The sequence below is a fragment of the Chlamydotis macqueenii genome, chromosome 20, assembly GCF_036417535.1.
Source record: "Chlamydotis macqueenii isolate bChlMac1 chromosome 20, bChlMac1.mat, whole genome shotgun sequence".
Classification (NCBI taxonomy): Eukaryota; Metazoa; Chordata; class Aves; order Otidiformes; family Otididae; genus Chlamydotis; species Chlamydotis macqueenii.
The window spans coordinates 8,758,185-8,785,761 of NC_141575.1; the positions used below are offsets into that span (position 1 = coordinate 8,758,185).

Sequence of the window (27,577 nt, forward strand, 5' to 3'; positions counted from 1 at the left end):
GGGTTTCCCGTTAGTGCTCCTGCCTGATGGTCACCGAGGTCACACTTCCTCCGACCCTTCCTCGTGGAGTTGGGGGATCTGCCATCTTTCCTCATCTGTAAAATCTGTAAATGACCTTTTTGCTGAGCGTGTTCTGCTCTCTGTGAAGCAGCAGCCAGCCCCGCTGGGGCTCTGAGATGTGGGCCCGGGCGAAGCAGGAGAACAACCTTTCCTCTTGGCCTGCGTGCTTCTGGGTGACAAGTGATGATTTGGAGTGTGTGGCTTTGCATAGGGATGGATCACAGAGGAGAAGACTTTTTCTAAGCCTCCTGCTGCCACGGACTATGACATTAAAATACAGCATCCTCCAGAGTCATGGACACACCGTGGGCTGGCGGGGCTGGCCCTGTTCTCATCCCTCCCCGCTCAGTGGAGATGCAGATACTGAAGCTGGTCTCAAAAATCCCTTTTTCTGGTCAAGACAACGTTCTCTTCTTAGCGCTCCTGTTCCTCAAGGCCTGTCTGCACAGAGGCACGGGCAGGCATCGCCGCAGCGGGATAATTACGCTGGATGAATTCCCTGTGTAGACGAGCCCTGGGCATCACCTACACTCCCAAGGAGGACTGGGAGGTGGCAGCGGCCACCTCAGCAGATGGAGATGGTGCAGGAGGAGGCTCTGCTCCTCCAGATGTCACAGAGCAGAAGGATTGTTTCAGGCATTGGCGAAATGCAGCCACCTCAGCGGGAGAGGAAAGATGCATTCAGCTGTCCCCTGGTTCAGGGGAGGAGGAGAGAGAAAACACTGTCCCCAGCAGAATCCACGAGGAGACCGTACAGAGCCAGGCCGTGACTTTCCCACTTGAAGAGCCGTCCTTGGCACCGAGCAGGGCTGGTTTAATCCTTGTGTGGCCTCTGCTGCGAGGAGCGGCTGTCTTCCCGTGCTGGCCCAGCTGCTGCTCCCCTTGCGTCCCCAGCTCACCGGAGCAGCTTGTTGCTCTCGCTGGATGCCCCACGCTTGAGCAGGATGTGTCAGATCTCGTTTGCAGAGGAGGCAGCGATGCTCGTTAGCCCAAGAGGTGCTCTGCTCCAGCACCGCGCTGGATCCTAACCTTGCCAGCTGCTCCACGGCTCCCATCCCTGGCTCCCATCCTCCCTGCTGTACCCGTGATGGGAGGGGAGGGCAGAGCAGCCTTGACCTGAACCTTCAGGTTCCTCACCTGAAATCTGTCAGTTGACTTCTTCGCCCTCTCTCCAGCCTGGGAGTTTGCACATGGATAAAGCAAAAGCTTTCTCCAGTCTATGACAGCTGGATCTGTAGAGGTAGAGTAGGATTGACCGATGGGGCTGCTGATTTTCAGAACCTGAATCTAGGACCCTCTTAAGAGGTGCAAACTTTACAAGAGCTGAGCAAGCACCCACTGAAAATTCAACCTTTGTAAGTACCTGTTTGGCATCCTAACCTAGGACACAGCCCCAAGCACCACTTACGTTCATCACCCTTGACTAGCCTTTACCTGCTGAGAAGTTTCCATGCCAGGCTGGGAGCAGATCGTAACTCTGTGATACACGGGATGTATTTATAGATTTATTTTTATGAATGCCGTTCTGGTTTTAAGGGTGATTTATTTTTATTACCATGAGAGAGGCAAGCCTGTGGGCTTACTATGGGACATAAATCCTGCCCAGATTTCAACCTTTTCAGGTCAGGGATTTTATTATCTCCGTGAGCATCCCAAGTGATGGGTGCTGGGTGTTTCCCCTGCCCTCTGTCCTCTTGGGCTGGGCAAGGATGGTGGTTTGTCCTGGATGAGGTTTTTCCTGTCTGGAGGATGAAAGCCTTGAAGGTTTCCCCTCTGAAGAGCAGCAGATGTTTGGACAGAGGCCTCCAGGTCACATATACTTTGTCTGGTGTCAAGCTCTTACCCCTTCCCATCACTCAAGACCTCTTTTGGGTCGGAGTTCTGTGTGAGATCTGCCCGTACAACGCGCCAAGTCGTGATCCAACCACCAAGTACCGCTTCAGTACGAATAATAATCTGCACTGGAAACGGCTCTGAAACACTAGGAGATGCCAAAATACATTTTGCTTGCCTGACCTTAATTTGGCTTCCCTTGTGCCTTTGCCGTGTGACTCACTCTTTAATTAAACGATTGCTGCCCCCCTGACAGATTTCAAACCCGCGTTGCAAAGCACCAGCTCGTCAGGGCTTTGCAGAGGGAGCACCAACATCTGCACGTGAGCAAAATGTCATCTTTCTCCTTCCCTCCTGCCTTGGAATGGCCACGCTGGTTAGTCTCACACAACTGCACATACTCATAGATGGGTACTGCTGAGGGTCTTCCCCCTGCAGACCTGATCAGGGTCAGGATGTGATCCTCGGCCGAAGGGGTTCAACCCAAATGCACCATCTGCTTGGCAGATGCTGACTGTGCTGCTTGAAACGAGAACAGGGAAGGTTTGTCATCCTCTGGGACTTGCAGTCAAATCTCCTTGCTCTCTGTACTTTAGATGGATGCGGAGTACGTTGCCAGTGCTGCTGCCCGTACCACGCTCTGGGACAGCTCTGTAGAATCCACGAGTGCTGCTTTTTCACCAGCCTCCCTTACCAGCACCGGTAACGCTGATGAAAGCATCTCTTTTGGGCGGTGTATGCAAATCCTGATTTGTGAGCACGGTACCTGCTTTGTATGCACAAAACCGATTCACTTGTGCATTCCGTGGGCATCGCTTAAGAGACCTGCTGGAGAATCGGTCCCTTAGGGTCAAGCACTGGAAAAACCAGCTCTGATTCCGTGCTGTCAGCCTTGCTGGAGCGGTGGCATAAATGAGATGGATGGCTACCTTGATTAGCAGGTGCAAAGGCACTGATTTTTTTTTCCCTATCTATAAAGCAGGCACTTCTCATCGAAATATTCTCCTTTGCGTCCACAATTGATGGCACCCCCCCGAAGCGGTAGGTACGGGCTTGTAAGGACCAAATGAGACGTGGTGACGAAGGGTCTTTTCTGGAAATTGGCAGGAGAGGAAAAAAAAAAAAAGGTTTCCATCATCTTCCAAATGGGCTAGTTTGTCACCGGAGCCGCAGATGGTGTTCCTGTCCGGGTAGGACAGGGGTCTTGCAGGCAGGAGACAGATGAAGGTCATTTTTAAACACAGCCATTTTTTAAAGACAACCTGTTAAGGGGATTTGGAGGTTGCAGAGCTGAGCATGTGAAGCAGGAGATGGCCAGCCTTGGTGAGGGTGTGTTTGTGTTTATGAATACAGCCGTTTTCTCCAATAGTTCAATTTAATATCATGGAGCTTTTGTGCACATCAGGTAATATTTGTTTGTTCCTGTGCGCTTCTGCTATTTTCGCTGCTGGAGGATCTAGTGTCTTTATTGTCTTAGACTTTTATAAGATGAGGTTCTGTCTCTCGAAGGCGTGCAGTTTAATAACTTGGTCAAAACCCACGTAAGACACAATTCCCTTCCGTGTGGCGGCAGGCAGGGCAGGAGGCAGTTGACTCCCGGGCTGGTGTACCTCGGGGCTGAATGTTGGATGTAAACAGCAACCAAAATGAGTGCCTGTGAGGGGCTGGTGGGGTTTTCTGTCCTCTCTTTACACTCTATTTTCTGCCATCGGAGCGTTTAATCCTGCAGCTGCTGATGCTCTTGTAATGATATTTCTGTGCTCGTCTGAAGACCGCAGAGAAAGAGGAAGAGGAATGAGTTTCACTGTGCGGAGCTGCTTCTGGGCCCGTCTCCCTGGCTTGACCCATCCCACCGGCATGGCAGGAGGTGGCTCCGCACCCCGCCGTGGTCAGCTCTGGGGCAGTGGTCACCCCAGAAGATGACAGCCATGGCCCTGCGGCCCACCCTTGGCCCACTCTTGGGACCTTCCTTGCATCAGCCACACACGTGTGCCCAGGGAGAGCTTCCTCGGCGGCCAAGCAGATGATGATGAGAACAAAATCCGTGCAGAGCGTAAACCCAGATGCAGTCCTTGGGAGTTAAGCTTGCACTTAAGTGCAGTGATGGATCTGGGTGAAGAGAGGCACTCGCAGCAGGGGGAGAGGAGGGATAACTGTCAAATTAACTGTGGATTTTCCCTCTGTGCCAGGTTGGCCAGGCGGGAGCCACCTTCCCTGTCCTGTTCCTCGAGAGCTAAACTGCTTTTACCGAGATTGCATTTTCCGTCAGGCTGAAGCAGAGATCCGAGTTTAGAAAGTGCCATCCCTGAAGGCCAGCAACAGCAAGGGCAAGAGGAGAAGCTTTTCAGAGAGCTTTACCAGGAGCCAGTCCTGCCGCCGGGGTTGGAGGAGCCACAGCCTCGGCCGGGGGCCAGCCCGGCTCAAGGAGCAGCTCTCTGAAGAGACTTCACTTATTCCTTGAAGTTGGGAATTTAATGGGCCGTTAAGCCCCTTGTTCATCCTTGCCTGTGTTTAATTTTCTCCAAATCTCTTTCTCAAGAGAGACCTTTGCTCTGCCATCCCTCAGGGGCACAGCAAACTCTTTAAGGAAGGGGGTTTGTTGCAGGTTTTTTAACTTTCCTCTCGTCCCTACCTCTATCGGTGGGACACCCTGGCTCCAGCCCTTGTGCAGATGTGTGTCTTGCCCCGTCTCTGGCGAGCTCACCCTTGCCATCGCCCTGATGGGAGCCGCTCCTGCGTGGGACCCACACCCGACCAGTCGTGAGCCGCTGCGCTTGCACCCCCAGCAGCCAGCCCAAGGCCGGCACGGGGACTTCCAGCAGATAGTTCGGTGATTTATTGTTTTTACTTAGGCCAGGCTGCAGCCTCCTCTTGCACCGAGGGTCCAGGACGCTCTGCAGTGGTGAGGAAGGCGCTCTGCCCATGGGAGATGCCCGCAGGGCCAGAGCGCGCGCTTCAGGCGGCTGAAGGACACGGGGTTTGGTTCACCCTCGGCAAACTGTCTGCGGGTGCTGGAGGAAGAGGTTGTTTCTCCACCAGGAACTTGGAAACATTTCACAAAGGAGAAATTGATGCAGAGCTTCCCCCGGCGCGAACAAGACTGATGCCTCGATAGCTCCGTTACGGAGGTTGGTGGCCATGGCCGTTGGAGGAAGGGGGTACTTGTGTTGATCCATTGGTGGCTTTTGCTACACAGCCAGTTCTCAGGGCTGCTGCCAGTGGTTCTGGGCATTGCCACCGCCTTGGAAGGGACATGTTGGGGAACAACAGAGCTGGAGGGAGCACGCAGGGTGGCGGGAGGCCCATGAGCCCTACATGGGAGCACCCGTGTCCCCTCTGCCCCGGCGGGGCCTCCTGGGCAGCGGCTCCTGCTGTGGGCAGTGGCGACAAGGGGACACAGCCCGCACCGAGCTGGGGGCTGGGATGGCAGTGCCCGGGCAGGAGATGCTGTTTGCAGCCACCTTTGCTCCTGGCAAGGGGATTTGGGCCATGCAGCTTGAGCTGCTGATGGGGGCGAAGGCTTTACGTCCAGCGGCAGGGAAGGAGGGGGGACCCTCCAGTCCTCCTGCCATGGAGCAGGCTGGTAACCCTGGAGATGGCTCTGTGCTCGCCCAGAAGAGAGGGGCTTTGTGCTGCGTCCCGGCGGCGAACACTGCTGCAGTCAGGGCTGGCAGGGCAGGCAGCCGCCGTGCTCAACAGCCGCCTCTGTTCGCCGAAAAATGCTCAGCTTCGGCTTGCCGCCCGTTGCCCACCTCCTTCTGCAGACCCTTTCTCCTCCTGTGCCATGGTGGGTGGAGAAGGAGAAGCGAGAGGTGGCGTTGGAGGGATGGCTGTGCTGGAGCTCGCCCCGCTCCCAGGACGCCTGCCGGGATGGGGACCCCATGGGGAGGACGACCCAGCTGGGCTGCGGAGCTGAGGGTGGCTGCAGCTGACGTGTCGCTGCAGCTCACTGGTACCGAGGGTGCTTTGCCGGGGCGGCTGTGTCCCAAGAGAGGAGGGACCACCCTTGAGTGCCGATCTGAAAAGCCAGGGCCAGGTTTTGCATCGCTTGGGGTAGGAGAGGCAGCTCCGACGCAGGCGTGAGAGCGTATGTGCAGAGCTCACGCAGGGAGAAGAGCGTGTGTTTGTGGCCCCGCAGCCTCCGGGAGCGAGCTGCCACCCAGCTGGGGCTGGGGCTTGTCCCCAGGACCGTGCTTTCATGGCAGGGCATGGCCCTGGCACAGCAGGGCATCCCCACGGGATGAAGGCAAATGCAGGGATGGAGGTGCTGCCATGGAGAAGGGAATCGTGGATACTGGCAGGAGAGGGCTGATGAACCACAGGTTTGCTCCAGCGCTGCCCAAATCCCTCCAGCTCCTTGAATAAAAATGCCAGCGACAGCAAAAAGCAGCTTCCCTGGAGCTCAGGGACGCCGGGAGCCTCCGCTTTGTGCCGCACGCTGGGCGGCTGGATTAGGGGATCTCGCAGCGTTGTCACCGCAGCTCGCCTCCCTCCCTAACGAGGCTGACGGGATTACCCCGGCGCGCTGGCGGGTCGTCCCGCAGCCTTGCGCCGCTGCTGCCTGGGCAGAGCGCGACAGCCGGCGGGGACGCAGGCGCGGCATGAGACCCCGTTTCCCTTCTCAGGAGGAGCAGCAGCACGGTGCGCTGGGAGAAATGGAAGAATGGTTTTGTGACTTCCGGCTTAGGTAACAAAACAGAGAGCTAAAGCCTCCAGCTGTGCTGGCCGACACGCAGCAGGGGCTTTGCACCGTGCCTGTGCCGCTGGAGGTGATGAGTTCTCGTGTGGCTTCCATTGGATTCGTTTCCTTCAGGCAGGAGCGAGGCTCAGCGTGGGCCAGCCCTGGGCCGCGGATGCTGACGGTGGCTGCGGCGCGCTCCAGCCCGGCCCTTCTGCAGCTCCAGCGCTAAAGCCACTGCGAAGCGCGGGCACTGCGAGAAGCTCAGAAACGGGCAGAGGAGGCCGATGTCTGCGTGCAGAACCCAGGTCGATGTGTCCTTAGCTTGCCCCGTTCCTCCAGCTCCTTCTCGCTTCCCAGTTGAGGGTGGGAGCGATGCCGGCAGCATCGCGGGGCCGTGGGGAGCTCGAGCTGCACGGCCGCTCTGCGCGGTGCCAGGCTCCCCGCTCCTGCCCACGTAGCTGCCCGTCCCCTCGCTGCGCGTGGCTCTGCACGGCGCTTGGGTCTGAGGTGCCGGTTGTCTCTTCCACCAGCGTCCCCGGGGACGGAGCACAGCAGGAGGGACCTCACAGGTGCCTGCAGTGTTTGGGGACGTGTTGTGCTGGTTCAGACAGGCGTTCAGGTTCACTGAGCAGAAACCAGCATGGAGACTCCATGTCACCTGTAATTAGTCATGGCAGCGCAGTTTTTAATGAGATTTTGTGGAAGTGGGGGGCAGGGGAGGATGGAGAGCAGTGCTGTGGGTGCTGCTGTGTTCCCATGGCCTCAGCTCTCCTCTCACCCTTCCATGTAGCTGCATGTGTTGTGTGAATAATGTTTTCTGAACCTCTTGACAGAGCTGCGGTGCTTCATTTCCCAGTTTATGCTCTTCTCTCCACAACGGCAGAGGCGTTTCCCTCTCCTCCCAGTGTGTTGTTAAATAATGCACTGGAAATACAATGTAGGACTGCCAGAGCTGAGCGAGCAGCCAGCCTTGCTTTCGCTGTAACAGTTCAAAATTTGCCGTGGATTATCTGACGGGATTTGTGGGTTGTGAATCTGAAGGAAGAGGAAGGACCACACACTCCTGTGTGTTTACCATGGGCAGGGTGCGGGTTGGTGGCCGGGGAAATAGGACGCTTGTCGCAGCAGTTTGTGGATCCTGATTCATTTGTCCTCCCGCGGCAGCCCAACGCTGCGCGGCGGTGTGGGCAGGACCCGTGGAGACTGCATCAGGCTTCGGGTGCGGGTATTTGTCAAACTTGGTTATTGTGGTTGACTCTGGCTTTAAGCTCAAGTTGAATCCTAACTTAGCATGAGCGATGCCAAGCAGATAACTTTGCTCGTCTCAGAAGCAGACGGGGTTTAGTAGCTCTGAACAAGGGCATTGTTCTGGCTTTTGATGGTTTCATAGAATCACAGAATGGTTTGGGTGGGAAGGGACCTTTCAAGGCCATCCAGTCCAACCCCCCTGCCAGGAGCAGGGACATCTCCAACCAGATCAGGTTGCTCAGAGCCCCGGCCAACCTGGCCTGGAATGTTTCCAGGGATGGGGCATCCACCGCCTCTCTGGGCAACCTGTTCTACTGTTCTACAACCCTCATTGTAAAAAAATCTTTTCCTAATATCTAATCTGAGTCTACCTCCCTCTAATGGTGTGTTGAAATCTGCTCTTCAGAAAATACGCGTGCCCTAAGGAGGAGTTAGAGGTACAGGAACCCCTGTTCCTGCTGCTCCAAGGGCTTTGCCGGGTGTTTCTCTGTCCATGGGGACTGGCCTGGCTGGCTCAGCATCCTCCCTGGCTCAGCGTCACCAGGACAGAAAATAATGGAGTGGCTCAGGGGGCCAAGGAAGGAGGGAGAGAGAAAAGGTCATGAAAAGCAGTAGGAATGCAGCAGGTCCTGCTGAGGTTTTTGGAAATCCCAGTAATTGCCTGTTTGTGGTTCTAGATACAGAAATAGATCCTAAACCATCTGGTCCACAGAGATGGAGTCCCCGCTCCTCCAGCAGACTGCAACGCTCGGCTGATCCTGCACCGGGAGAATTGCTGTCCGGTTTCTGAAACTCTGTCAGAAGTGCGGAGATATCCCTGGGGGAGCTTTCCCTGGGGAAAGCTGGTCCTGAGTGGGCCCGGTGAGGGGCAGGGACCAGTGGTCTCCGTGTCCTGGGTGGCTTTCCCCGGTGTCCCACCTCTCCGCCGCCCCGGATCTCCTCCCCAGCTGGCAGCGCCGTCGGCCCTCTCGCTCACTGAAATAAACCTCCCTGTAAACCTCCCAATAAACCCTCCAGCACCGGTTGTGGCTGTTGAAACTCCAGGATTGGAGTCGATAAAATCAATATTTCTGCAGGTTGATGGAGTTTCTCCTTCCAATGCCAAACTGACGAAGCTGTAAACAAACCAGCGAACAAAATAAACCCTCCCGCGCCGCGGGAACGGGGTTCGCCGCCCCGGCATCTCCAGCCACCGCTAAGGAGGGAGCGTTCGAACCATTTAATGCCAGCCTCTGCCGGTGATTTTCTCCTGCTTGCTCTAATTTCCGTGGCAGGAGCTGAGCACGAGCCGGTGCCCCAAGACTCCCAGCTCTGCTTTGCAAGCACTTTGAGATGTCTCTCATTTACAGAGCATATATTTGTTATGTAATAAGCGCCAGGAATTAATGATCCGCCGCACGGCTGGGGAAACTTGCGTGCTAAGCACCCAAGGAAAAAATAACTTTTCTTTTTTTAAAATCACTGATGGAGCCATTAGGACCCGCGTTCTCTCGCAGCAAGACAGCCCCAGCCCCAAGGCTGGAGCAAGGGCTAGCGCCGCCGTCTCCTTCCCAACTCTTTGCCTTTGGAGAAGCGATGTTCCTGCCGCTCCCGTTATGAATCATGAGGTTAGCAGCTTTCGACAGATCATAAATCAGTGCTTCGAAGTCACTAGGACAAATCCCAGGACATTTAATCTTTAATATTAGACGTGTTTAAGGCAGTGAATATTTCATGAAGGTGCTGTTGCATTTTAGCACATCATTAGCTGTCTCTTTCTTTTTTTCCCTACCCTTTTTTTTTACCACCTCCCTCTTTCCAGGCAGCTCTTCCACAAAAATCTCAGCAGTTGCACCCCCGTCTCCCTCCCTCCTGACAATAAAGCTCTTTACTGTAATCCCTACGAGGCATTTCAAGAACTCGCTCAGAATCTCGATGAGCACGCAGGTTCCTGCCGGCTGCATCACCGTTGTGATGGGGGTACCCCCCCCCGCCGTCCCCCAGCATCCTCCCCAGGTCGCCGTCTCTGCCGGTGTTTACAGCTCAGCCTGCCGCACCGTCAGCCACGAAGGGGAACGGATGGCGGGGGGAAAAAAGCCACCAGCAGCAGCTTGTAACAGAAACTCCACGTGCAACTGCAATTAATCTTTTGATTTGGCTGTTTCTTGCTCCGGGTTATGTATTTCTACCCCCATGGAATCAATTTGGGCCAAGCGCGGTTGGGTTTCTGGGGAGGGAAATGTCGGCTTCTGCTGTCAGAAGGGTTTAGCAGGGAGAGCCGGCACCCAGAGAGCCCTCAGCCGTGGGATGGGGGCATGGCCTGGGCACTGGACTAACAACAGACCTTTTGCATTGTGAAATCCCATGCCCAGCTACAGTGGCAGCTGCATCGCTATCTCCCTCCAGAAGAGCTACAGGTTTCTTGCAGCTTTCCCCATCTCCGCACCTTCACGGACCAGGGACAGCCGTGAATGAGTAGAGATGGGCAGCAGGGAAGGAGGGCCCGACGATGTTCCTCAGGGGCAGAGAGGTCTCATCTTCCCCTCTTCTCTTTCAGGAGAGTGCAGCTGCCATGAAGGCTACGCCCCGGACCCCGTCCATCGCCACTTGTGTGTGCGCAGCGACTGGGGACACAGCGAAGGGTGAGTGGTGATACCATGGTGCGGTCGCTCTGTCCTGGCTCCCATGTTGGTGAGGGGTCTGGTCTTCTCCCCACTGGCCATTGCCAGTACCAAAGACCCAGGACCAAGCTGTCCTGCTTTCCCTGCCACCTGATGTGCCGCAGCTCTTTCCCTCTCTGCCTCCCAGGCCGTGGCCCTACACGACGCTCGAACGGGGATACGACTTGGTCACAGGAGAGCAGGCACCAGAGAAGATACTCAGGTGAGTCAATGGAGTCTTCAGTTTGGACATTCAGGAGGAGAGTGCTAGAAAGGACATCCCAGAAGATGCTGCCTCTTGGTCACTCCTGGCTCTGTCTTGCTGTGCTGGCTGGGGGACACGAGTGTCATTTGCCTTCGACAAATCTGAAGGATTTGTCCATGTTCTGCAGACAGAGAAGTGTTTCCGTCCCATCCTTTCAGCTAGACCCAGCTCAGGAAAAGTGAGAGAAAGTCCCCCTGGACTACAAAGAAGAATTTGGTCATCCTTGTGTTCTTGCTGTCACATCTCTAGCTATTCCTCTTTCATTTGCTGGTGTTTGGCTTTCAGGACAAGACCAGATGACTAACTTGTCCCACAGTGCCACCAGTGCTCTGATTTCCAGGTGGTCAGGTGCAATAGAGGGCCACCGTTTGCTTGTGGGCACTATGTTCCTGTACGACACATTTGTCCTTATTCCAGGTCCACCTACAGTTTGGGTCAAGGTTTGTGGCTGCCTGTCAGTAAGAGCTTCGTGGTGCCCCCCGTGGAGCTTTCCATCAATCCTCTCGCCAGCTGCAAGACAGATGTTCTGGTGACGGAAGATCCAGCAGATGTCAGGTAGGAAGCAGATTTCTCGTTTTCCTCCTGCTTGAGTGACTACATGGCTCTCTAAATTGTTATTGAGGAGGCAGTAATTTCTATGATGATAAGTTTGATTAATTTTCTTCCAATAAGAAATCTAATGTGAAAGCTCTCCAGGCTTTTTTTGGTCTTGATGGGTCTAGGCCAGTCCTGTGTATATGGATCTGAAATCTGCCAGTCCAGTCAGGTAAATGAGGATGGACCTGTTGACAAGGCAGTTTTGAAGTGGCTTAAATGTAAGTTAGATTGCACAGCTTAAATGAATGCGTTTACCAGTATGGAGGTGCTATCACCTAATTCCTGAGGTATTTAGTGTCTATTCCCCTCTCTTCCACTAAATTAAGATTGAGCATGTGACTGTGGGGTGCCAGGGAGACTCGGTGCTCCCTCCCTTCTCCTGTTGGCTCAAGACCCAATTTCCTGACCTGCAAATTCTTGTCTGTGTTGCAAATCTTCATCCTGGGCATTAGCAGGATCCTTATGTCCCCCAGCCCCTTCTGTCTTTCCCCAGAGCGATGCGTTGGTGGATTTCCATTCTTCTGTCCCATCATCAAGAGTCTTGGCAGGGCTATGGTTGGACCCAGTGCCTACAAAACCTATGGCAGAGCCAGGACTGGCATCCAAGAGGTCCTGGCTTCCAAGTGTGTTTTTGTTGCTCGTTAGCGCTTGTTCCATTTCCTGCAAAAAGAGACCGATGGTACATATCTAGCACAATTTGGTTCTCTTAGGAGTGTTGTTTTTCTTGTCTGCTTTTCATTTGAGAAGGTGAAGGGTCGCCTTGTCGTACGTTCACATTTTCCAAGCCAAAATGCCAGGAGAACATTATTTCTTGCCTCCTCACGTCTTTGTTAAAAGTGCCTTAGCGAAAGTAGAGGCAAGGAAGCTTGCTCTCTGCTCCAGTGCAGTAATTGTCTCCGAGCACTCATCCTCCTGGAAGAGCCTCGGGATGGATGGATGCCAGGAAGGAGGAGAGGAATTTCTGGCAAGGAGGCTGTTGCCTGCTCCCCTTGTAAATAGAACCTGAACTGAGAAGTCCAGGTATAAATATTGGAGTGACCCAGGTAGAATAAGGGAGGCGAGTTCACGGCGCTTGTATCTTACGTACAGGAGATGCTAAATTATTAAAACTTTAATAAATGTAATAATAAATATTTGATGTTGAATTATGGAAGGTTTCACGGATACAGTGAAAACCAAAAAGCGATCTATTATTTCTGTGTTAGAACTTAAACACTTCTCAGACAGGGATCAGGCTGCTAGCTCAGGGTCTTGAGCACCCTAGGGTGGGTGGAAAGCAAGGTGATACTGCTTGAGCCGAGCGTGATGGGGTGGAGGAGCTGATGCTGGGGCTGGTCAGGTCCACTGCAGTCGCTGAGTGGGGTTGTTGCTGTGTTGGTGGCAACGGACATCGCGTTGGCCTCTCACCAAGAACCTCCTCTGAGGTTCTTTGGTGCTTTCATGCAACAAGAAAGATACTTAGAGAGCTGTTTATCTTGCAGCCTCTTGACTTTTTTTACTTACTCTTTACTTCTCAGTCTCTCTGGACTGAGACAAGTGTAGGTAGGTCCTCACGGGAGCAGTAACGCAGCAGTTTTGGTGGTTCAGATGTCCAGGTGATGACCCGTAATGTCAGACCTACCATCAGGGGTCAACATGTGTTATTCCTTGTGTAGATGTTCAAATGCTGCCATCCCTCCACACAGGGAAGGACCTGTTCCCCAGGCTGCGGGACCACGGTGGCACTGCTGTCCTTCGGTGCTGGCTGTCACGTCCCCGTGCCAAGGGGCAGATCCTGGGCCGTGTCACACAAGGTGCGACACGGCCGCATCTCAGCACATGGAGTGCCCTGTGTGCTGTGGTGGTAGCTCAGTCCTGTGTTTCTGCTGTGTCTGTAATAATGAGCGTGCTGCGTTCCCCCAGACCTTTCATTAGTCTGACACCTTTTGGCTCCGGGGTCACTCGTCTTGAAGAATTTAATGGAGGGAAATTGCAGAAATCCTGGTTTGGAGAAAACAAGTGATGAAGTCTTTACAGCTCCGAAGGTCAAAGGTTCAAACGTGGCCGTGTGTTTTTATGAGGGTGCTCGAGATTGCGGAAGGGACAGGTGGGGCTCTGCCTCTCAGCAGCTCTCTGGAGACATGCTGACTCTCTGCTGCTTCTCCGGAGGGATGCTGCTCTCCGTGTCTTTCACTGCTGGGCAATACGGCAAGCTGTACACAGTGCTTCGGTGGATGGGAACGAAGGGCCTGAGCCTCCTCCCGCTGCGGCAGCCAAGTCATTAGGGAAACTTTCTAAAGACAGGAATGAAAGGTCTCTGTGCACACATCTCACTGGGGATCCTGCGTGTGCTGGTGTGAGTGGGGACAGGACTCTGCATGCAGAGCTCTGTGATGGAGGTTTTAGGGCGGCGCGTCATAAATTAAGCACGACGGTGCTTAGAGTTAGCAAAACTTATATGTATATTTTAGCAGTAACCATACTGAGCCCCCCCTCCCTGACCCCAGTGTCTGCTCTGCCGCAGGATGATCGCATTGGTCACGCTTCTGGGATCGTGGCAGCCGTGCGAACGGTGACGTCTTTGTTCATATGAGGTTGGCCAACAGCGCTGGAGGCCGGCTCCCAGGCCGGGCAGGCTGCCCCAGCAGCCTGTCCCTTGCCAGGAGAATAAATACCTCCAGTCCCACCTCGTCTCACTTGTTTTCAAGACCACTCTTTGTTTCCCTCTTCCCGTTGCTCCCATCCCTCTCCTTTTTCTGGATTTCTCCCATAACCTGGTGGTAAACACAGTAGTCCGTGTTCATTTTAATGAATTATTATCAGGTGTTTAATCCTTCTGTTGGCCTTCCCTGCACACCTTGCCATCTCTTTTTGGCCCTTTGGGAGGTACCGCTTGTTCCGTGGGACCAGGAATCGCTGTAATTGCAGCAGCCTACGCTGCTCTGCCCCATCGGCAGCTCACAGGGAGGACCCACACCCATAACCCCCAGATCCCACCACCGTCAGCACCAGTGCCGCTGCGGGAGATGATGAAAGCATCCCTGGGGACACAGCTGGCTGCAGGGACCCGAGATGGGGAGAGAACCTGGGGGGCAGAGCACGGCACTGGCGAGCGCCTGGTGGTCCCAGTTCCCCGTGCCACCCGCTCTGCAGAAAAGTTGATAATTTCTGGCGAGCGGCTGTAAATCAGAGGCAGGAGCCTCAGCTGCCGCCCGACGTGACATATAGCTCTATCGTTATGGCAACCACAGAAACAAATAAAAGCCTTGCCTTCGCTTGACAAGCCTTTGAGATGTCCTGATGGAGAGACAAGTGTTCGGCAGCAGAATGAGTTCTCTTGAACTCGCTGTCGATTCATCTTCGTTTTGCTCCCAAGTGAGCCCCTTTGCTCTCTGAATTCTTTGCCAAAGTACAATCAACTGGATTTGTTTGTTTGTTTGTTTGTTGTTTTCCGTTCTCTCGGCGGCAGAGACCTCTGCTCCGCAGCTCTGCACCCATGTGTGTCCCGTCTCGTGGCGAGGACTGGAGCTGGGCTTTTGCTCCCCGCCTGTGGCTTTCCCTGGCTCGGCCCCACCGTGCCCTTGCGACACCGCCGCTGCCCCGGGCTCACAGGGGGGTTGCAGTGATTTGGGAACTCATGATCTTGCAAGTCGGTGCTGAACGCTGTGGTGTGGGGCTCTGTGGGAGTGGAAGAGGATGGAAAGCAAAGTGGACGAGAAAGGCCAAGGGAATGTGGAGCAGGAGAGGGGAAACAGCTTCTGCTGTGGCCACGCCATCGCAGCAGCAGCAGAGCTCATCATCAGAGCAGGCTGTGATGTCTGGATGCTGGGGGTACCCTCAGGGGGAGGACCCTGGGGCAGAGGAGAAACCCAGAATTTGGGCTGGTCCTCAGCGGAGAGCTGCCTGCGGAGGCTCTCGCTCTGTTGGTGCCACTAAAGCGGCTGTGAGCGGCTATCAGCAGGTGCCTGCGATGAATGGATGGCTTCACATGATGGAGCAAATGGATCATTGCATCACCAGGCACAACGTACTCATTTCTGCAGAGAAGGCAATTCATTACCCTGCACATCACAGAGACGCTGCAGTTCCCGCAGATAACGTCCCCGCCGCTCTGGCCTGGGCTGCTTATCGCCCCCACGCGCCATCGTCTCGCAAAAAAGTGGTGGAGCAGCAGCTTGCAGTGCTTAACACGGGGATGAAGGCAGCCTTTGGCCTCATCCTCCGGAGGGAAAGGACAGATGCTCTACAGAGAGGCAGCCACCAGCCCCTGCCCTGCGTCTGTCAACTTAGCATCATCCTGGCTGCTTCCTGGGACTTTTCCTGCTCCCTGCCCCCCGCTTTGATTTATGAGAGTGGGTTAGAAGCATCAGGTATGTCTCACTTGGCTATGGGTGACTAAATGGAGACGTTACCTTGCGGCAGCTGCCGAAGGGTCTGAGCAGCAAAACGGGAGGAATTATGGGAGCGGTGAGATGGGGAAATAAGGGCAGAGAGGAAAGAGGGGGAAAAAACCCTGGTAGAATCACCCAGGACGTATCAAGGGAAGGTCAGAATTAAAATGTGGGTCACCCAGCCCCTCTGGGAGGGTGCAGAGACCTCAGTGCCCTCAGCATGTCTCCTCCTGGTCCATCACCCATTGTGGAACCTTTCATACCCAAAAGCAGAGGGACGTTCCAGCCCTCCCTCTTCCGAGGCGTTCAGTAATTCCTGCTGCGGTAGTGCTGACCTTCACCCTCTGTCTGGGCTCTGGTCCTTTGTGTGAACCCACTGTGTTTTTGAGGTCTTAGTGCTGGGCTGGAAAACCGCCCAGAACGTGATCAGACCCCTTAGGGGGAGTGGGTGTAAATTTAGACGTGGCTCGTAGGCAAATCCCTCGTAGGGAGCACCAGCCCCAGCTACGCGGTTGGCACCTGAGCGATTGCTGTTCCTCTCGGCTGCGGAGCTGCAGAGCCCGGGAGGGAAAAACAACCCGACAAGCGAACAGATTTTGTTTATATATTTATTGAGACAATTAAAAAAAAAACCAACCTCTGATACATGCCAAACACACAAATGCTGTCTCACACCCAGAGTGATTTCTTTTAATGTATCTCGGGTCTCCAGTCTCAGAGTAGGTTTGGCACTGGGCGCTGTAGCTGCCCTTTATGCTCTCCTGTAGCTGCATGTCCATCCATCCTCCTGCCTGGAGTGGGATCTGTGGTGGAGGAGGATCGGATCCCGCCGGCGCTGAGACAAGCAGCGAGTGCAGAGGGTTTGGAGGGGGAGGCAGGGGCTGTAAAACACTCTGCTGATGTGTGTGCTTAGCAGAGAGGGTGATGCAAGGTGACGGAAGCAGACCTTGGGTTTCTTCAATGGAAGGAGTTCTCCGGTCCCAGTTTGGTGGTGGTGTTTGTTTTCGTGTCCCTGCCTTTGCTTTCTGCTGAGCCGCAGCCCGAGCTGCTTTGTAGCTGCTTGTTCAAAGTGCAGCCCCGTGGCCTCTCTGTTTGTACAGCCTGTCTGTACTGTTTTTCCTGAATTACATTTTCCCCCCGATGCCGTCGGTCTTTCATTACCTTGCCTTCGTGTGCCTCTTCTGACCGTGCGGGGGACTAGGAGGTTTATCATAGAATCACAGAATGGTTTGGGCTGGAAGGGACCTTCAAAGGTCATCTAATCCAACCCCCCTGCCAGGAGCAGGGACATCTCCAACCAGATCAGGTTGCTCAGAGCCTCATCCAGCCTGGCCTTGAACGTTTCCAGGGATGGGGCATCCACCGCCTCTTTGGGCAACCTGGGCCAGTGTTCTACAACTCGCATTGTAAAAAATTTTTTCCTAATTTCCAATCTAAATCTACCCCCCACTATTTTAAAACCATTACTCCTTGTCCTATCACAACAGGGCCTACTGAACAGCCTCTCCCCACCTTCCCTGCAGCCCCCTTTAGGCACTGGGAGCCGCTCTCAGCTCTCCCCGGAGCCTCCTCTTCTCCAGGCTGAACAGCCCCAGCTCTCTCAGCCTGGCCTCACAGCAGAGCTGCTCCAGCCCTCTCAGCATCTGCGTGGCCACCGTTTGTGGGTGGGAGTGGGGCCTGGTGGTTCATCCTTCCCCCAGCACCGTGCTGGGGCAGCGGGGACCTGCACTGGGCTTGGGACAGGGAAGCTCTGCTCTCCTCCTCCTCCTCTTCCTCCTGTGCTGGGGAGGGAGCTGCGGTGCTTTTGGAAAGGGTCAGGTGGCTGGGGATGGACGCCGTGGTGCCAGGCCAGCACTGCGGGGCTGGTTTGTGGTGCAGGTACTTGAGCCCCAGCAAATGCGGAGTATTTGGGGTCATTTCTCCCATTTCAGAGCAAGCTGACCCACGTTGCCTTCACCCAGTGCCAGCCGAGAGCATGCGGCTGCCTGGCCGGTGGGCCGGGGACAGGAGAGGGACAGTGGAGGAAGGAAGATGGTGGCAGCAGGAGTGGGACAGGATTTCCTGGGCACCTGGGGAGGGATGCTCCGAGGCCCTGTCCTCTCCCGGGGCTGTCCTCAGCAGTTTTGTCCTTAAGGCCCCGAAATGCTCTGGGGCAGGGTGGGACGATGCCCCGGTCCAGTCTGGATGTGCAGCTGTCCTTCTGGTTAGCTGTGCCACTGGGAAATATGGTCCTGGGTGGGGCAGTGGCATTGGGAATGGGTTAATTCCTTTTCTTCAGCTATTTCTTAATGCAGCTTAGGGGAAAGCTGGCACCATTCACCAACGAGTTCCGATGGGATTTCGGTCGCCTTCAACTTCCCCTATGCGGACTGTGTCTGCTCCTCCTCTCCTTTCTCGTTTTTACCTCCTGTAACCACCACTGGATCGCTTCATCCAGAGGACAAAGCTGATAAAATTTCACCAAACTGAAACGTTCCTGGGAGTGCGCCAGGGACCTGCGACAGGCTCCGCAGCCGACACGGAGAGGAGAAATTGGAGATGATGGGAACAGAGGTGGATGTGAACTTCTGCTTTAAGGGCACCACAAGAAGACACTGTCCCTCACAGGCTTGGGAAGGGCTCCTGGAGAAGCTGGACCCCCAGGTTTATTTTTATGGAGTTATTTTGAATTCCTGAAAGGAAGGGAGGATGCACAGGTTGCTGCAGAGGAACGTCGTTCTTGCTGTGGAGGAGTGAGGGAAGGCAGCTCTGTGCAAACCAGACAAAACCGAGGGGAAAGCTCCCGTCCAGCCTTCACCCCAGGGCCGGCAGCGACCGTGCAGGCACCGCGGCTGCTGAACCCGGCAGCGGGGCTGGGCACGGGGGCGGCCGCAGCCAGCGAACTGGGATGGCCAGGCTCTGCAAAGATAAATGGAGTCAATTAGTTTCAGCTCCTGCTCCTCAGCACCTGGAGCTGGGGGTGATGTTTCCATTGGCTCTGGTGGACTCAGTATGATGCGGCTGCTGCCCCGAAGGGTTTTGCTCTGCTCCAGGCTGTCACCCTGGCTCTCGGGGTGATTTATTAGGGCAAAATGCTTCGGTTCCTCTCATCAGCCTAGAGGAAGCTGAGGGAGCCATCGATGCGGCACTTTCCAGGCAACTCAGAGTAACTTTGCTCGTGCCATGCAGGTCCTTCTCATTGCAGGCAATTTCCAGATGCAGGAGAGATGCTCTGCAGGCCCTCTGATCTCCAGGCAGAGGAGCAAAAGCAGCTCGGAATGAGGTTGGAAGGGCTGAAAAGCTCAGCACGTGGCTTACAGACAGTGTTGCGCAGAGCCGGGAAGCAGAGCTGCACACTGTCTGGCATTGTCCATCGGTGCAAAATACCTCTCCGTGCTTTGCACAGCTTGACCGCAGCCGGACTGGACCACGCATGAGGTGCAAATTGTCTGCCCTTTGCCCCTGCTTGGCCTGGCTTTTGCCTCGCTGCCTCTTTTCATCAGCTTATTTACGGCTTACTTGATGGCTTCTCTGATTGAGGTGTCGATAGGTGCCTGTCAGGTCTTTCTCCACTTTCCCCAGGTCTGGCTGCTGGCTACAGAGTGAACAGCAAAAGCTTTCTCGACTTTTTCTTCCTGCTTCGTGTTTAAAGTCTGGAGGACTGGTGGGTGGTGGCTCTACACTGGGGTCCATTGAGCAGAGTATTTTTTTTGAGGAACTGAACTAAAGAGCAGTGCAAAACTGGAGAAGTTTGGAAGGAGGGCTGGGGAGTGAGCAGAGGGGAAAAAAAAAAAGAAGAATAAAATTAGGTGAAGCCTTGCAAAAAAATAATCCCATCTTGGGAACTGCCCTGCTTTCGCTGCCTGAAGCGTTACTGTGCCATAATCAATTCAGCTCTAGACATCTCCTGCGGTGTTCTTGATATAATGAGGTGCTACTGGCTGCAACCAAGTGCCTTTTATCATAACGAAGATGGGTGCGTTTAGGGACCGGCTGCTGCCGCGCCACGCTCGGGGCCGGGCTCTGGTGGGGCTGAGAAGGCAGCGCTGGGTGGGATGGGGATGAGGGTGTTGGTGGACCACAAGGTCTGTACGTCATTCATCTGGTGCGTGTTGTGATAGGACAAGGAGCGATGGGTTTAAACTAAAAGAGGGTAGATTCAGATTAGACATAAGGAAATTTTTTTTTACGCTGAGGGTGGTGGAGCACTGGAACAGGTTGCCCAGAGAGGTGGTGGATGCCCCATCCCAGGCCATGTTGGATGGGGCTCTGAGCAACCTGATCTGGTTGGAGATGTCCCTGCTCCTGGCAGGGGGGTTGGACTGGGTGGGCTTTGAAGGTCCCTTCCAACCCAAACCAAACCATTCTGTGATTCTCTTTCACGGGAGAAAACGAGAGTGGCTGTTGTTGAGCAGGCTGTGGCGGGGTGAGGAGCCCTCAGTTGCACCGAGGGCACGTTCAGGTCTGTTGCCACAGTGACTGGGTGGGTTCTAGGGGAGAACATATTCACGTCTGATGCTCTTTCTCCTTATGTGTAGGGCTGGGCTGGCGTCCCCCGATGCTGCTCATCCTCCCAGCTGGTGGCTCTGCCGTGGGCTGTCCGCTCTCACTGCCTCGCCGCGCCCGCCCCAGCCCTGCCTCTGCCCTGTCGCGGGGCTCTCTCCTGACAGCAGGTCGCTGGGAGCCGCGGTGAGCCCAGCAGCACACAATTAAACACCAGCTAATACTTCCCCGCCACTGTGGAGAGCTTAAAGCGACGTAAATGAAGAAGCAGAGAATAAAGGCAGGATACTGTGTAAATATGCACTGAGCTTTTGCAGCGAGAAGTCTCTTTGTTCAGTTCAGTCCACATTTCCTTTTTTTTTTTTTTTTAATCAGTGCGTATCAAACACAGATCGGCCAGAGCTGGAGATGTTGGCTGTGAAATGAGGTTCCTCTGGAGCTGGACAAGGGGGCCTACAGGAAGGATGAGGAGAGACTCTTCAGCAGGGCCTGTTGTGACAGGACGAGGGGTGATGGTTTCAAAATAGAGGGAGGTAGATTAAGACTGGACATCAGGAAAAAATTTTTACGCTGAGGGTGGTGGAACACTGGCCCAGGCTGCCCAGAGAGGCGGTGGATGCCCCATCCCTGGAAACGTTCCAGGCCAGGTTGGCCGGGGCTCTGAGCAACCTGATCTGGTTGGAGATGTCCCTGCTCCTGGCAGGGGGGTTGGACTGGGTGGGCTTTAACGGCCCCTTCCCACCCAAACTGTTCTGTGATTCTATAAAGTTGTGGGTGGTTCAGTAAAGAGCTCCTTGACCCACAGCGTCCAAGAAGTGAATACATTGCGTGTAACCATCCACACCAGACGTGACCCCACGCGTCTCGCAGCGAGGAGTTTTCACCTGCAGCAGTAGAAGTGCTCCTGCTCTGGGAAGGAGCGGACGTGGCTGCAGAAAGCAGAGGAGGGCGTGCTTGCGCGGGGTGGCTGTGCCACTTGAACAGCCTTCACGGCTCAAGTGGAACAGTTTCTCAGTGTTCATCCTCGCTTTTTGGGGCTGAAGCAGGGATACTTGCATCGTCCTTTAACTGCATGTCTGTGTGTGTGCAGCCTCTTGCTCAGGGGAGGTGCCATTAACGGGACGGCTGGGGTATCAGTCACAGGCCCATACCCACCCTGGGCTGCTGCCTCGCTCTGTCTCCATTCTCCTCTTACGAAATCAGGATTTTTAGAAGTAGGATGAGCTCTGGCTTGGCCAAGACGCTGTTTGCAGGGAGGTGGCGTTGATGCTGGGGACGGCACTGGGCACGGCTCTGCCCCGCAAGACTTGCTCCTGCTCTGTGGGAGCCTGGGTGGGAAGAGTCGACAGCTCCTACCAACAGGTAGATACAGAGCAGGGACAGGGACCAGTGTGGCTGATGGAGGTGACCCCCCCCCAGCTGCCTGTCCCGCCGGGGTGTGACTGTCATGCATCAACATGTGTTGATGGGGCTGATATCCCCACGAGGACGTGCCACCTCGCCCACTGGGTCTATCAGCTGCCGTTGGCACACCTGGGAGCTTCCCAAGCTCCATCCAGCTTCAATCCTTCCTCGGCTCAGCCCATCCCAAGGGTCTCCGGTCCACGCCGTGTCCCCTCCCAGGGCAAAGCTCCCCACCTTCCCTGGAGCCACCCAAGAAGGAGGGGTTCTTGCCTTCTCCCGGTGACAAAATCAATACCAAAGGCCTCCATTAATATTCTAGGAATGGCAAGGAAGATTGACTGCCTCATTAGCAGGCATCGTGTGAAACTCTGACAATAATTAACAACTCAACGTTCTTATTTGCTGGCCTATCACAGAAGTATTCAATCAAAAATGTAATTTGCTCGACGCTCCCATTTACCATAAAGAGAATATTCCTTCAAAGTTTTAAATAGACTAATTAAGAGGGAAGAAATACAGGGAAAAAAATTATTAACAGTATAGTTTTAATGGGAAATTACTGGAGTGTATTAATAATGCAATAACCATTTTTAACAGCTGTCTGTCAGTTTGTGGGCCGGGGTAATTAAATTAGTCACTAAAGGGTTAGTCAAATTAGGCATCAGGGGCTAACGAAGGCGCGTCAGGCTTAATGCTCTGGCATAGGGAGGAGGAGGAGATGCTGGAGGAGGATGAGATGCTGGGGAGGGATGAGATGCTGCCGTGCGTGGTGGGACCCCTCCGAGGACGCCGGGCGCCATGCGGGGGGAGCCCCCGCTCACCCCAGGCACCTCGCGTCTCCGCTCCTGGGTTTGCATGGACTCCTCGTGCTGGGTGATGCGAGGAGCGGGGCAGAGCTGTGCGTTGGCGAAGGCTGGGTCATCTCCGGGAAAATAATCATAAGAAGGAGTTTTATCTGAGCATGAGCACGGCCCAGCGTGGCCTCTGTGACGTCTGCTGCAGCCTGACGCTGCTCGGGTCTTTAATCTCTTTCCGAGAGCAGAAGGCAGCTGTGCAGGGGCTTTTTGGCAGTCGCTTTCAAGGCTTTTATATTCTTCGCCTTTCAAGCTCGCGTTCCCCCTTCCTCCACCCCTCTGCCCCTTTTGAAATGAATCACGGTTAATTTTGGATGTTGCTGAGCCTCAAAACACATTTGTCTTGCCACCAGCCTATTAAAAAATATATTTACAGCTCCATAAAGCAAAGCCAGCTGTCCAGGTAACGTCCCGATGGCTCCTGTGTGTTCAGGGAGGAGGGTAAAGATTTGGGGAGGTGCTTGTGCGATCGCAGAAGATTTTCAGTCCAACAGAGAGGTTTCTGCCTGAGAAAATCCTTGTGTCCAGCCCCAGGAGGTGTTCGTGGGAAGCGTGGTGCTTGTAGGACCTGGGGTGCTTGGGTTCCCGGCGGGGGAGCACTGCTGCGATTCCCTTTCCTTCTCCCCTCTGGAAATCGGGATAGGGATGCTGGCCTCTGGGTCTGAGTGGGAAAGGATTCCTCCTTCCAGTGTGTTTTCTTGAGATGTGAGATGTTTTATCCGTTTTATATTGACGAAGCAGAGCTTTTCTTACAGCACGGTTCACGTGGAGAACCAAACCAACACAAAGCAGTAACGAAATCCCCGAGGAAAAACCCTCGCCCGTCAAGAGGTACCGAACAACGCGGTGGCTGGGATGTTTGGGGGGCATAGAGATCTCTGAAATCTAGATCATGCGGAGGAAGGACATAAATTTCCATATATTGCCTAAATGGCTGGGCTTTGCTGGGCAATTTTCATGCTCTGGATTTACAGAGAAGCACTCTCGAGATTTGAAAGTGATAGAGGTGATGGCAAAGCCTGTGCGTTCCCATGAGAAATTTCATAATCAATGGATTTTTTTTTTTTTTTGTGTAGTTCTTTCTCCTGTCACCTCCATTTGGAATTTAAGTTAACGACAGGCACAGCCCTACCTGCTTGCCTGCAGTGCTTGGGACTTTCTGCTTCTCTTTTTCTGTCATTAAGATAGATTTAAAGCCAGCAGTTGCTTAACTGGGTGATTTGTGGGGAAAATGTGTCCCGCGGGGGTCACGTAACTACCCAACGGAAGCAGCGCTGGTTCAGCTGTTGGCTCTTCTCGGTGCTTCAAGAGGAGCATCCTGGGAGAAGGGAAATGCCAAAACCCATCAAACCCACCCAAACACCTCGATACCCCAACAACTGCAAAAAAAAAAAAGTGGTCCCGCCCACATTGCGGTGCGGTGAGCGGCTGGGCTGGGCGCTCTGGCGAAGGCAGGCCCTCCTCTTCCTCACGTGCTGGAGAATTACAAGCTGTATAGATTATTTTAATGGCTGTATTACTTCCAACTGAGCCTCCACCATCTGTTCTTCCCCAATTACGGATGCAGAAACCCAGCGTGTTTCCCTATTCCGGCAGTAGAGGATGAAATACAAGCGCTGTAAAAGGGCGTAAATTCTTTCAACAACGTCGTTTGCACCTGCAATATTTCGCTCGCGCTTCTGCCCCGCGCTGGTCGGGATGCTCCGCCTGGTCCCTCCGCACCGCTCCCGGCCGATGCCTGGATCCGCGGTGGAGAGGGAGCCGCTGGTAAAAGGAAGAGGTTGATGTGCTACGTGATTTGTCCAAACCGTGTGGGGCAGCTGAATTATTAACGCTGACCAAGTGTCCAAGTGCTACAAAACTCGACAAGAACCTCTTACCTCCGGCGCAGCGATAAACAGGATTGAGGCGCGGTAGGAGGCAGGGATAAGACAGGACATCAAAGCCCGGATTCCGTCAAGCAAATCACGGCATTGCTTCAGTAAAAGAGCCCCTAAATGTTTTATTAGGGATTTTCAACAACTACAAAAATTAAGATGGAAGGGATGAATTATTAAAAAATAGATTAACTAAACTAGCCTTTGAATTAAACATGAAAGGTGCCTGTCGGGAGCGGCGTGGCCACCGTGTGCTGCAGGGATCCACGTCCTTCGGCTGGGCGTGGTGGAGGTGGCCTGGAGACGGGACGCGGAGAGGATGGAGAGCTGCAGGCTGCTCCGCCGGGTCAGGGTCGCGTTGTCAGGGTGCGGAGAGCGCAGTGCCCAGCACTGCGTGGGCATCAAAGGAGGGGTTTCTGCCTCCGGGAGATGCCGGCTGCACACGCGAGGTGGAGCAGAGGAAATAGTGATGGTCCTCTGTTAAATAATGCAGAAAGGTAGGTACAAAAAGGTGGCTTGCCTGGAGCAGCTGAGGCAGGAACTGAACTTTCTTTTGCTCTGTGCTAACCTGGCATTAGCGACTCAAAACCATCCGCGGTGGGAGAGGGACTGAGCCTGCGGACAGCTCAGGGGTTGGGGTTGGCACTGGGGACTCTGGACCCACCCCGCCGCGTTTGGTGCGGTCCCTGCCCCAGCATCCCCGGGAGCACGGGGATGTGGTTCAGGTGGTGCCAACAGCTGGGCACAGCTGGCTCTGGTCCTGCCTTTGCCTGTTGTTCTGCCCCCGCTTGCTGCGTGCCTGTACGCAGGCGATTTCCATCTCTTGGGCTACATTTCTCCCACCTGTCAAGTAGAGAAGATGTTTTAATCACTTCCTAGTGTGGCTGTGTGACCTGAATTTGCTGTTTAAGCGCCCTTGCAGTACGATCTGTCCTGACGCTACGCGTGGGGGGTACACCACACCAGTGCGGGGTACGGCAGCCAGTGAAGGTAAAGCGCCGGCAAACGGGAGGTGGAGAGATGCTGTTGTCTCTGCTTTGTTTTCTTCCAGCCCCCGGGAGGGCAGGAGCATTATCTCCAGGTGCTAAGCACAAAATGTGGTGGCATTTCTGTTTGTTTGTTCTGCCTCTCTTTCTTCTTCGCCAACACGTTCAAAGCTCCTACGTGCGAGTCTCCAGTCAAACTCCTGCAAGTGCCAGCGGCGCGGCAGCTGCGTCTGCGGTCGCGCTGCTCTGAGGTGCGTGCCGGTGGAAGGAGTAGAGGCTTCCTTCACGATAACAACAAACCACCGTTTTCCAGTTACGGGCTGCTTTTCGCCTTCACAACTCAAAGGAGCTTTAATTAACAGCGCGGCACGGTGGGAGGTGGGTAGCTGCTGTGGTCCCCGTTTTGCAGATGGGGAGTCTGGAGCGTTGACGCATCCTGCACATTGCCGGCCGTCGTGTGGTCATTCACCGTCTGAGTCTGCTGCCGATCCCGAAATGACAGCTCCTGCTCAAGGCTTTATTCCTGGGAATGCTCTTTGCTCATCTCCAGTGGCAGAGCAGTTTTGAGGTCATCTTCATTTCTTTAAACCAAATTTGGTTTTGGGTAGATAGAGGTGAATATTGCTGAAGTTGAATTTGAGTCTTTTAATATGAATTAGGCCAAATGCTGAAAGCAAGGTCCTTGTCCCTGGGCCAGCGATCGGGCAGCGTTTCAGCTTTGCAGTGCTCCTGCACTGAGAGAAAAACTTGGAGAAACAAGTTAGGCTGTCTTTGCTGTGATCTCTGCTTGTTGCAAATGCGTATGGAGAAGCCTGTTTGAGTGAAATGGTAAAAATACAAAAAAACCCGATTATTTTCTTTCTTGTAAATCCCCAGGTTTGCCTCTCCGGTGAGCTCTGCCTCCCAAAAATCTCCTACTTGACTCTTTTTCCAAGAGTCATGTCCGCAGAAGCTTGTTTCTGCTGCTGCCTGTTGGCTGAAAATCAGAGTTTTGGCCCTTGTGTGTGTAATCAAAGAGGAGCCTTGGCCTGTGTTTTGGGAGAGTGTTTGGCTGAGAGGCTTTGTGTAACCCCTCATCTCTCCTTGAGTGCGGCATTGGGTCAGCATCGCTCTGCAGTGCGAGAGGAGTCAGGCTGTGAGGTCGCGCCGGGAAGAGGAGCGGGGCATCAGGGCGGGATCAGCCCTCCCTCGCGCCCCGCGTCCTCCAAGTCTGCGCAATGCTCCTGGCATCTGTCCCACCGTCACGCATCGTTCCTGGGGTCCATGGTGAGAGCCTGGGCTCCGCGTGTCCCTGCATATCTGCCTCTGGTGCCTCTCAGAGGAAACAAATTGTATTCTGGGCATCCTCATCAGCCCGGCGGGGTAGACTGTGGATTAGCATTTGGTCTCTGTAATTAAGACAGATACTAAAATAAAGGTGACGAGTGGAGTGGGATGGGCAGGAGGAGGAGGGTGGTCCTGCGGCGTGCAACTGTTCTTCTTATCTTCTCTTCCCTTGCCATCCATCTCCTGTTGTTAAACGTGCAGCTGGAGAGCAGGTTCCCAGGCAGGCGTCCCCCTGATAGCTTTTGACAGACCTAATCAGGCAGGAGTGGTGACGGCCGTGTCCCACGCTCCTGTGAATTGCAGTTCAAACTGAATATCCTTCACCCTGATGCTGGGAACTGAAACCAACCTGATGGCTGAGATCTGGCTGGCCCAAGGGGAGGGATGCTCCTGTGCTGCCCTCGATGTGTCAGTTGCAACCTCTGAGAGATGTGGGACACTTGGTGCCAATAATCAACCTCAGGGAAGAATCTGGGAGGTGTAGTCTCTTCTGCCTTTAATAAATGCACATGTTCTTTATTTTCCACTCAATAATGCAATAGCGCAAGGGTTTGTGGATAAGGGGAGGATGTCTGTTCTGGGATGCTTGGTGTCAGGGTGAGGATGGAGGAGCTCCAAGTTAAACTCCAAAATCAGTGTGTGTTTGTGTGTAAGCCTGGTGCTGCCGTTGGTTTCATACCATCGTTTGTTCTTTAGAGGTGCTTTAGGTCGTGGGTTGTTGTCAAGAAGGAGTAGATTTGTGAGTAAAAAAAAATAACCCAACAAAATAAGGAGGTAGATCTTCCAAAGTGATGTCTCCTTTGGATACCCAAGTCTGGGACCAGCGAGTCTGCTCAGCCTTCTGCATTTCTCTCCATCCACATCATTAACAGCACTCCTCGGTGAATCTAAACCAGGGTGGCTACAATGGTAAGAGGCTAAAAGATGGGACAGTGTGGCAAGGGCAACGAATCCC

The 27,577-nt window shown here is 54.2% G+C and overlaps 1 protein-coding gene across 2 annotated transcripts in view; it reads left to right on the forward strand.

The window, feature by feature from the left end:
• ASTN2 (astrotactin 2) overlaps window positions 1–27,577 on the forward strand; it is a 329,274-nt gene that overhangs the window by 132,681 nt on the left and 169,016 nt on the right. For both annotated transcript variants that reach the window (XM_086763491.1, XM_086763492.1), the window contains exons 8-10: window positions 10,359–10,443; window positions 10,610–10,684; window positions 11,144–11,281. In XM_086763491.1, coding sequence (XP_086619617.1) covers window positions 10,359–10,443; window positions 10,610–10,684; window positions 11,144–11,281 — 298 coding nt within the window. The remainder of the gene's footprint in view (window positions 1–10,358; window positions 10,444–10,609; window positions 10,685–11,143; window positions 11,282–27,577) is intronic.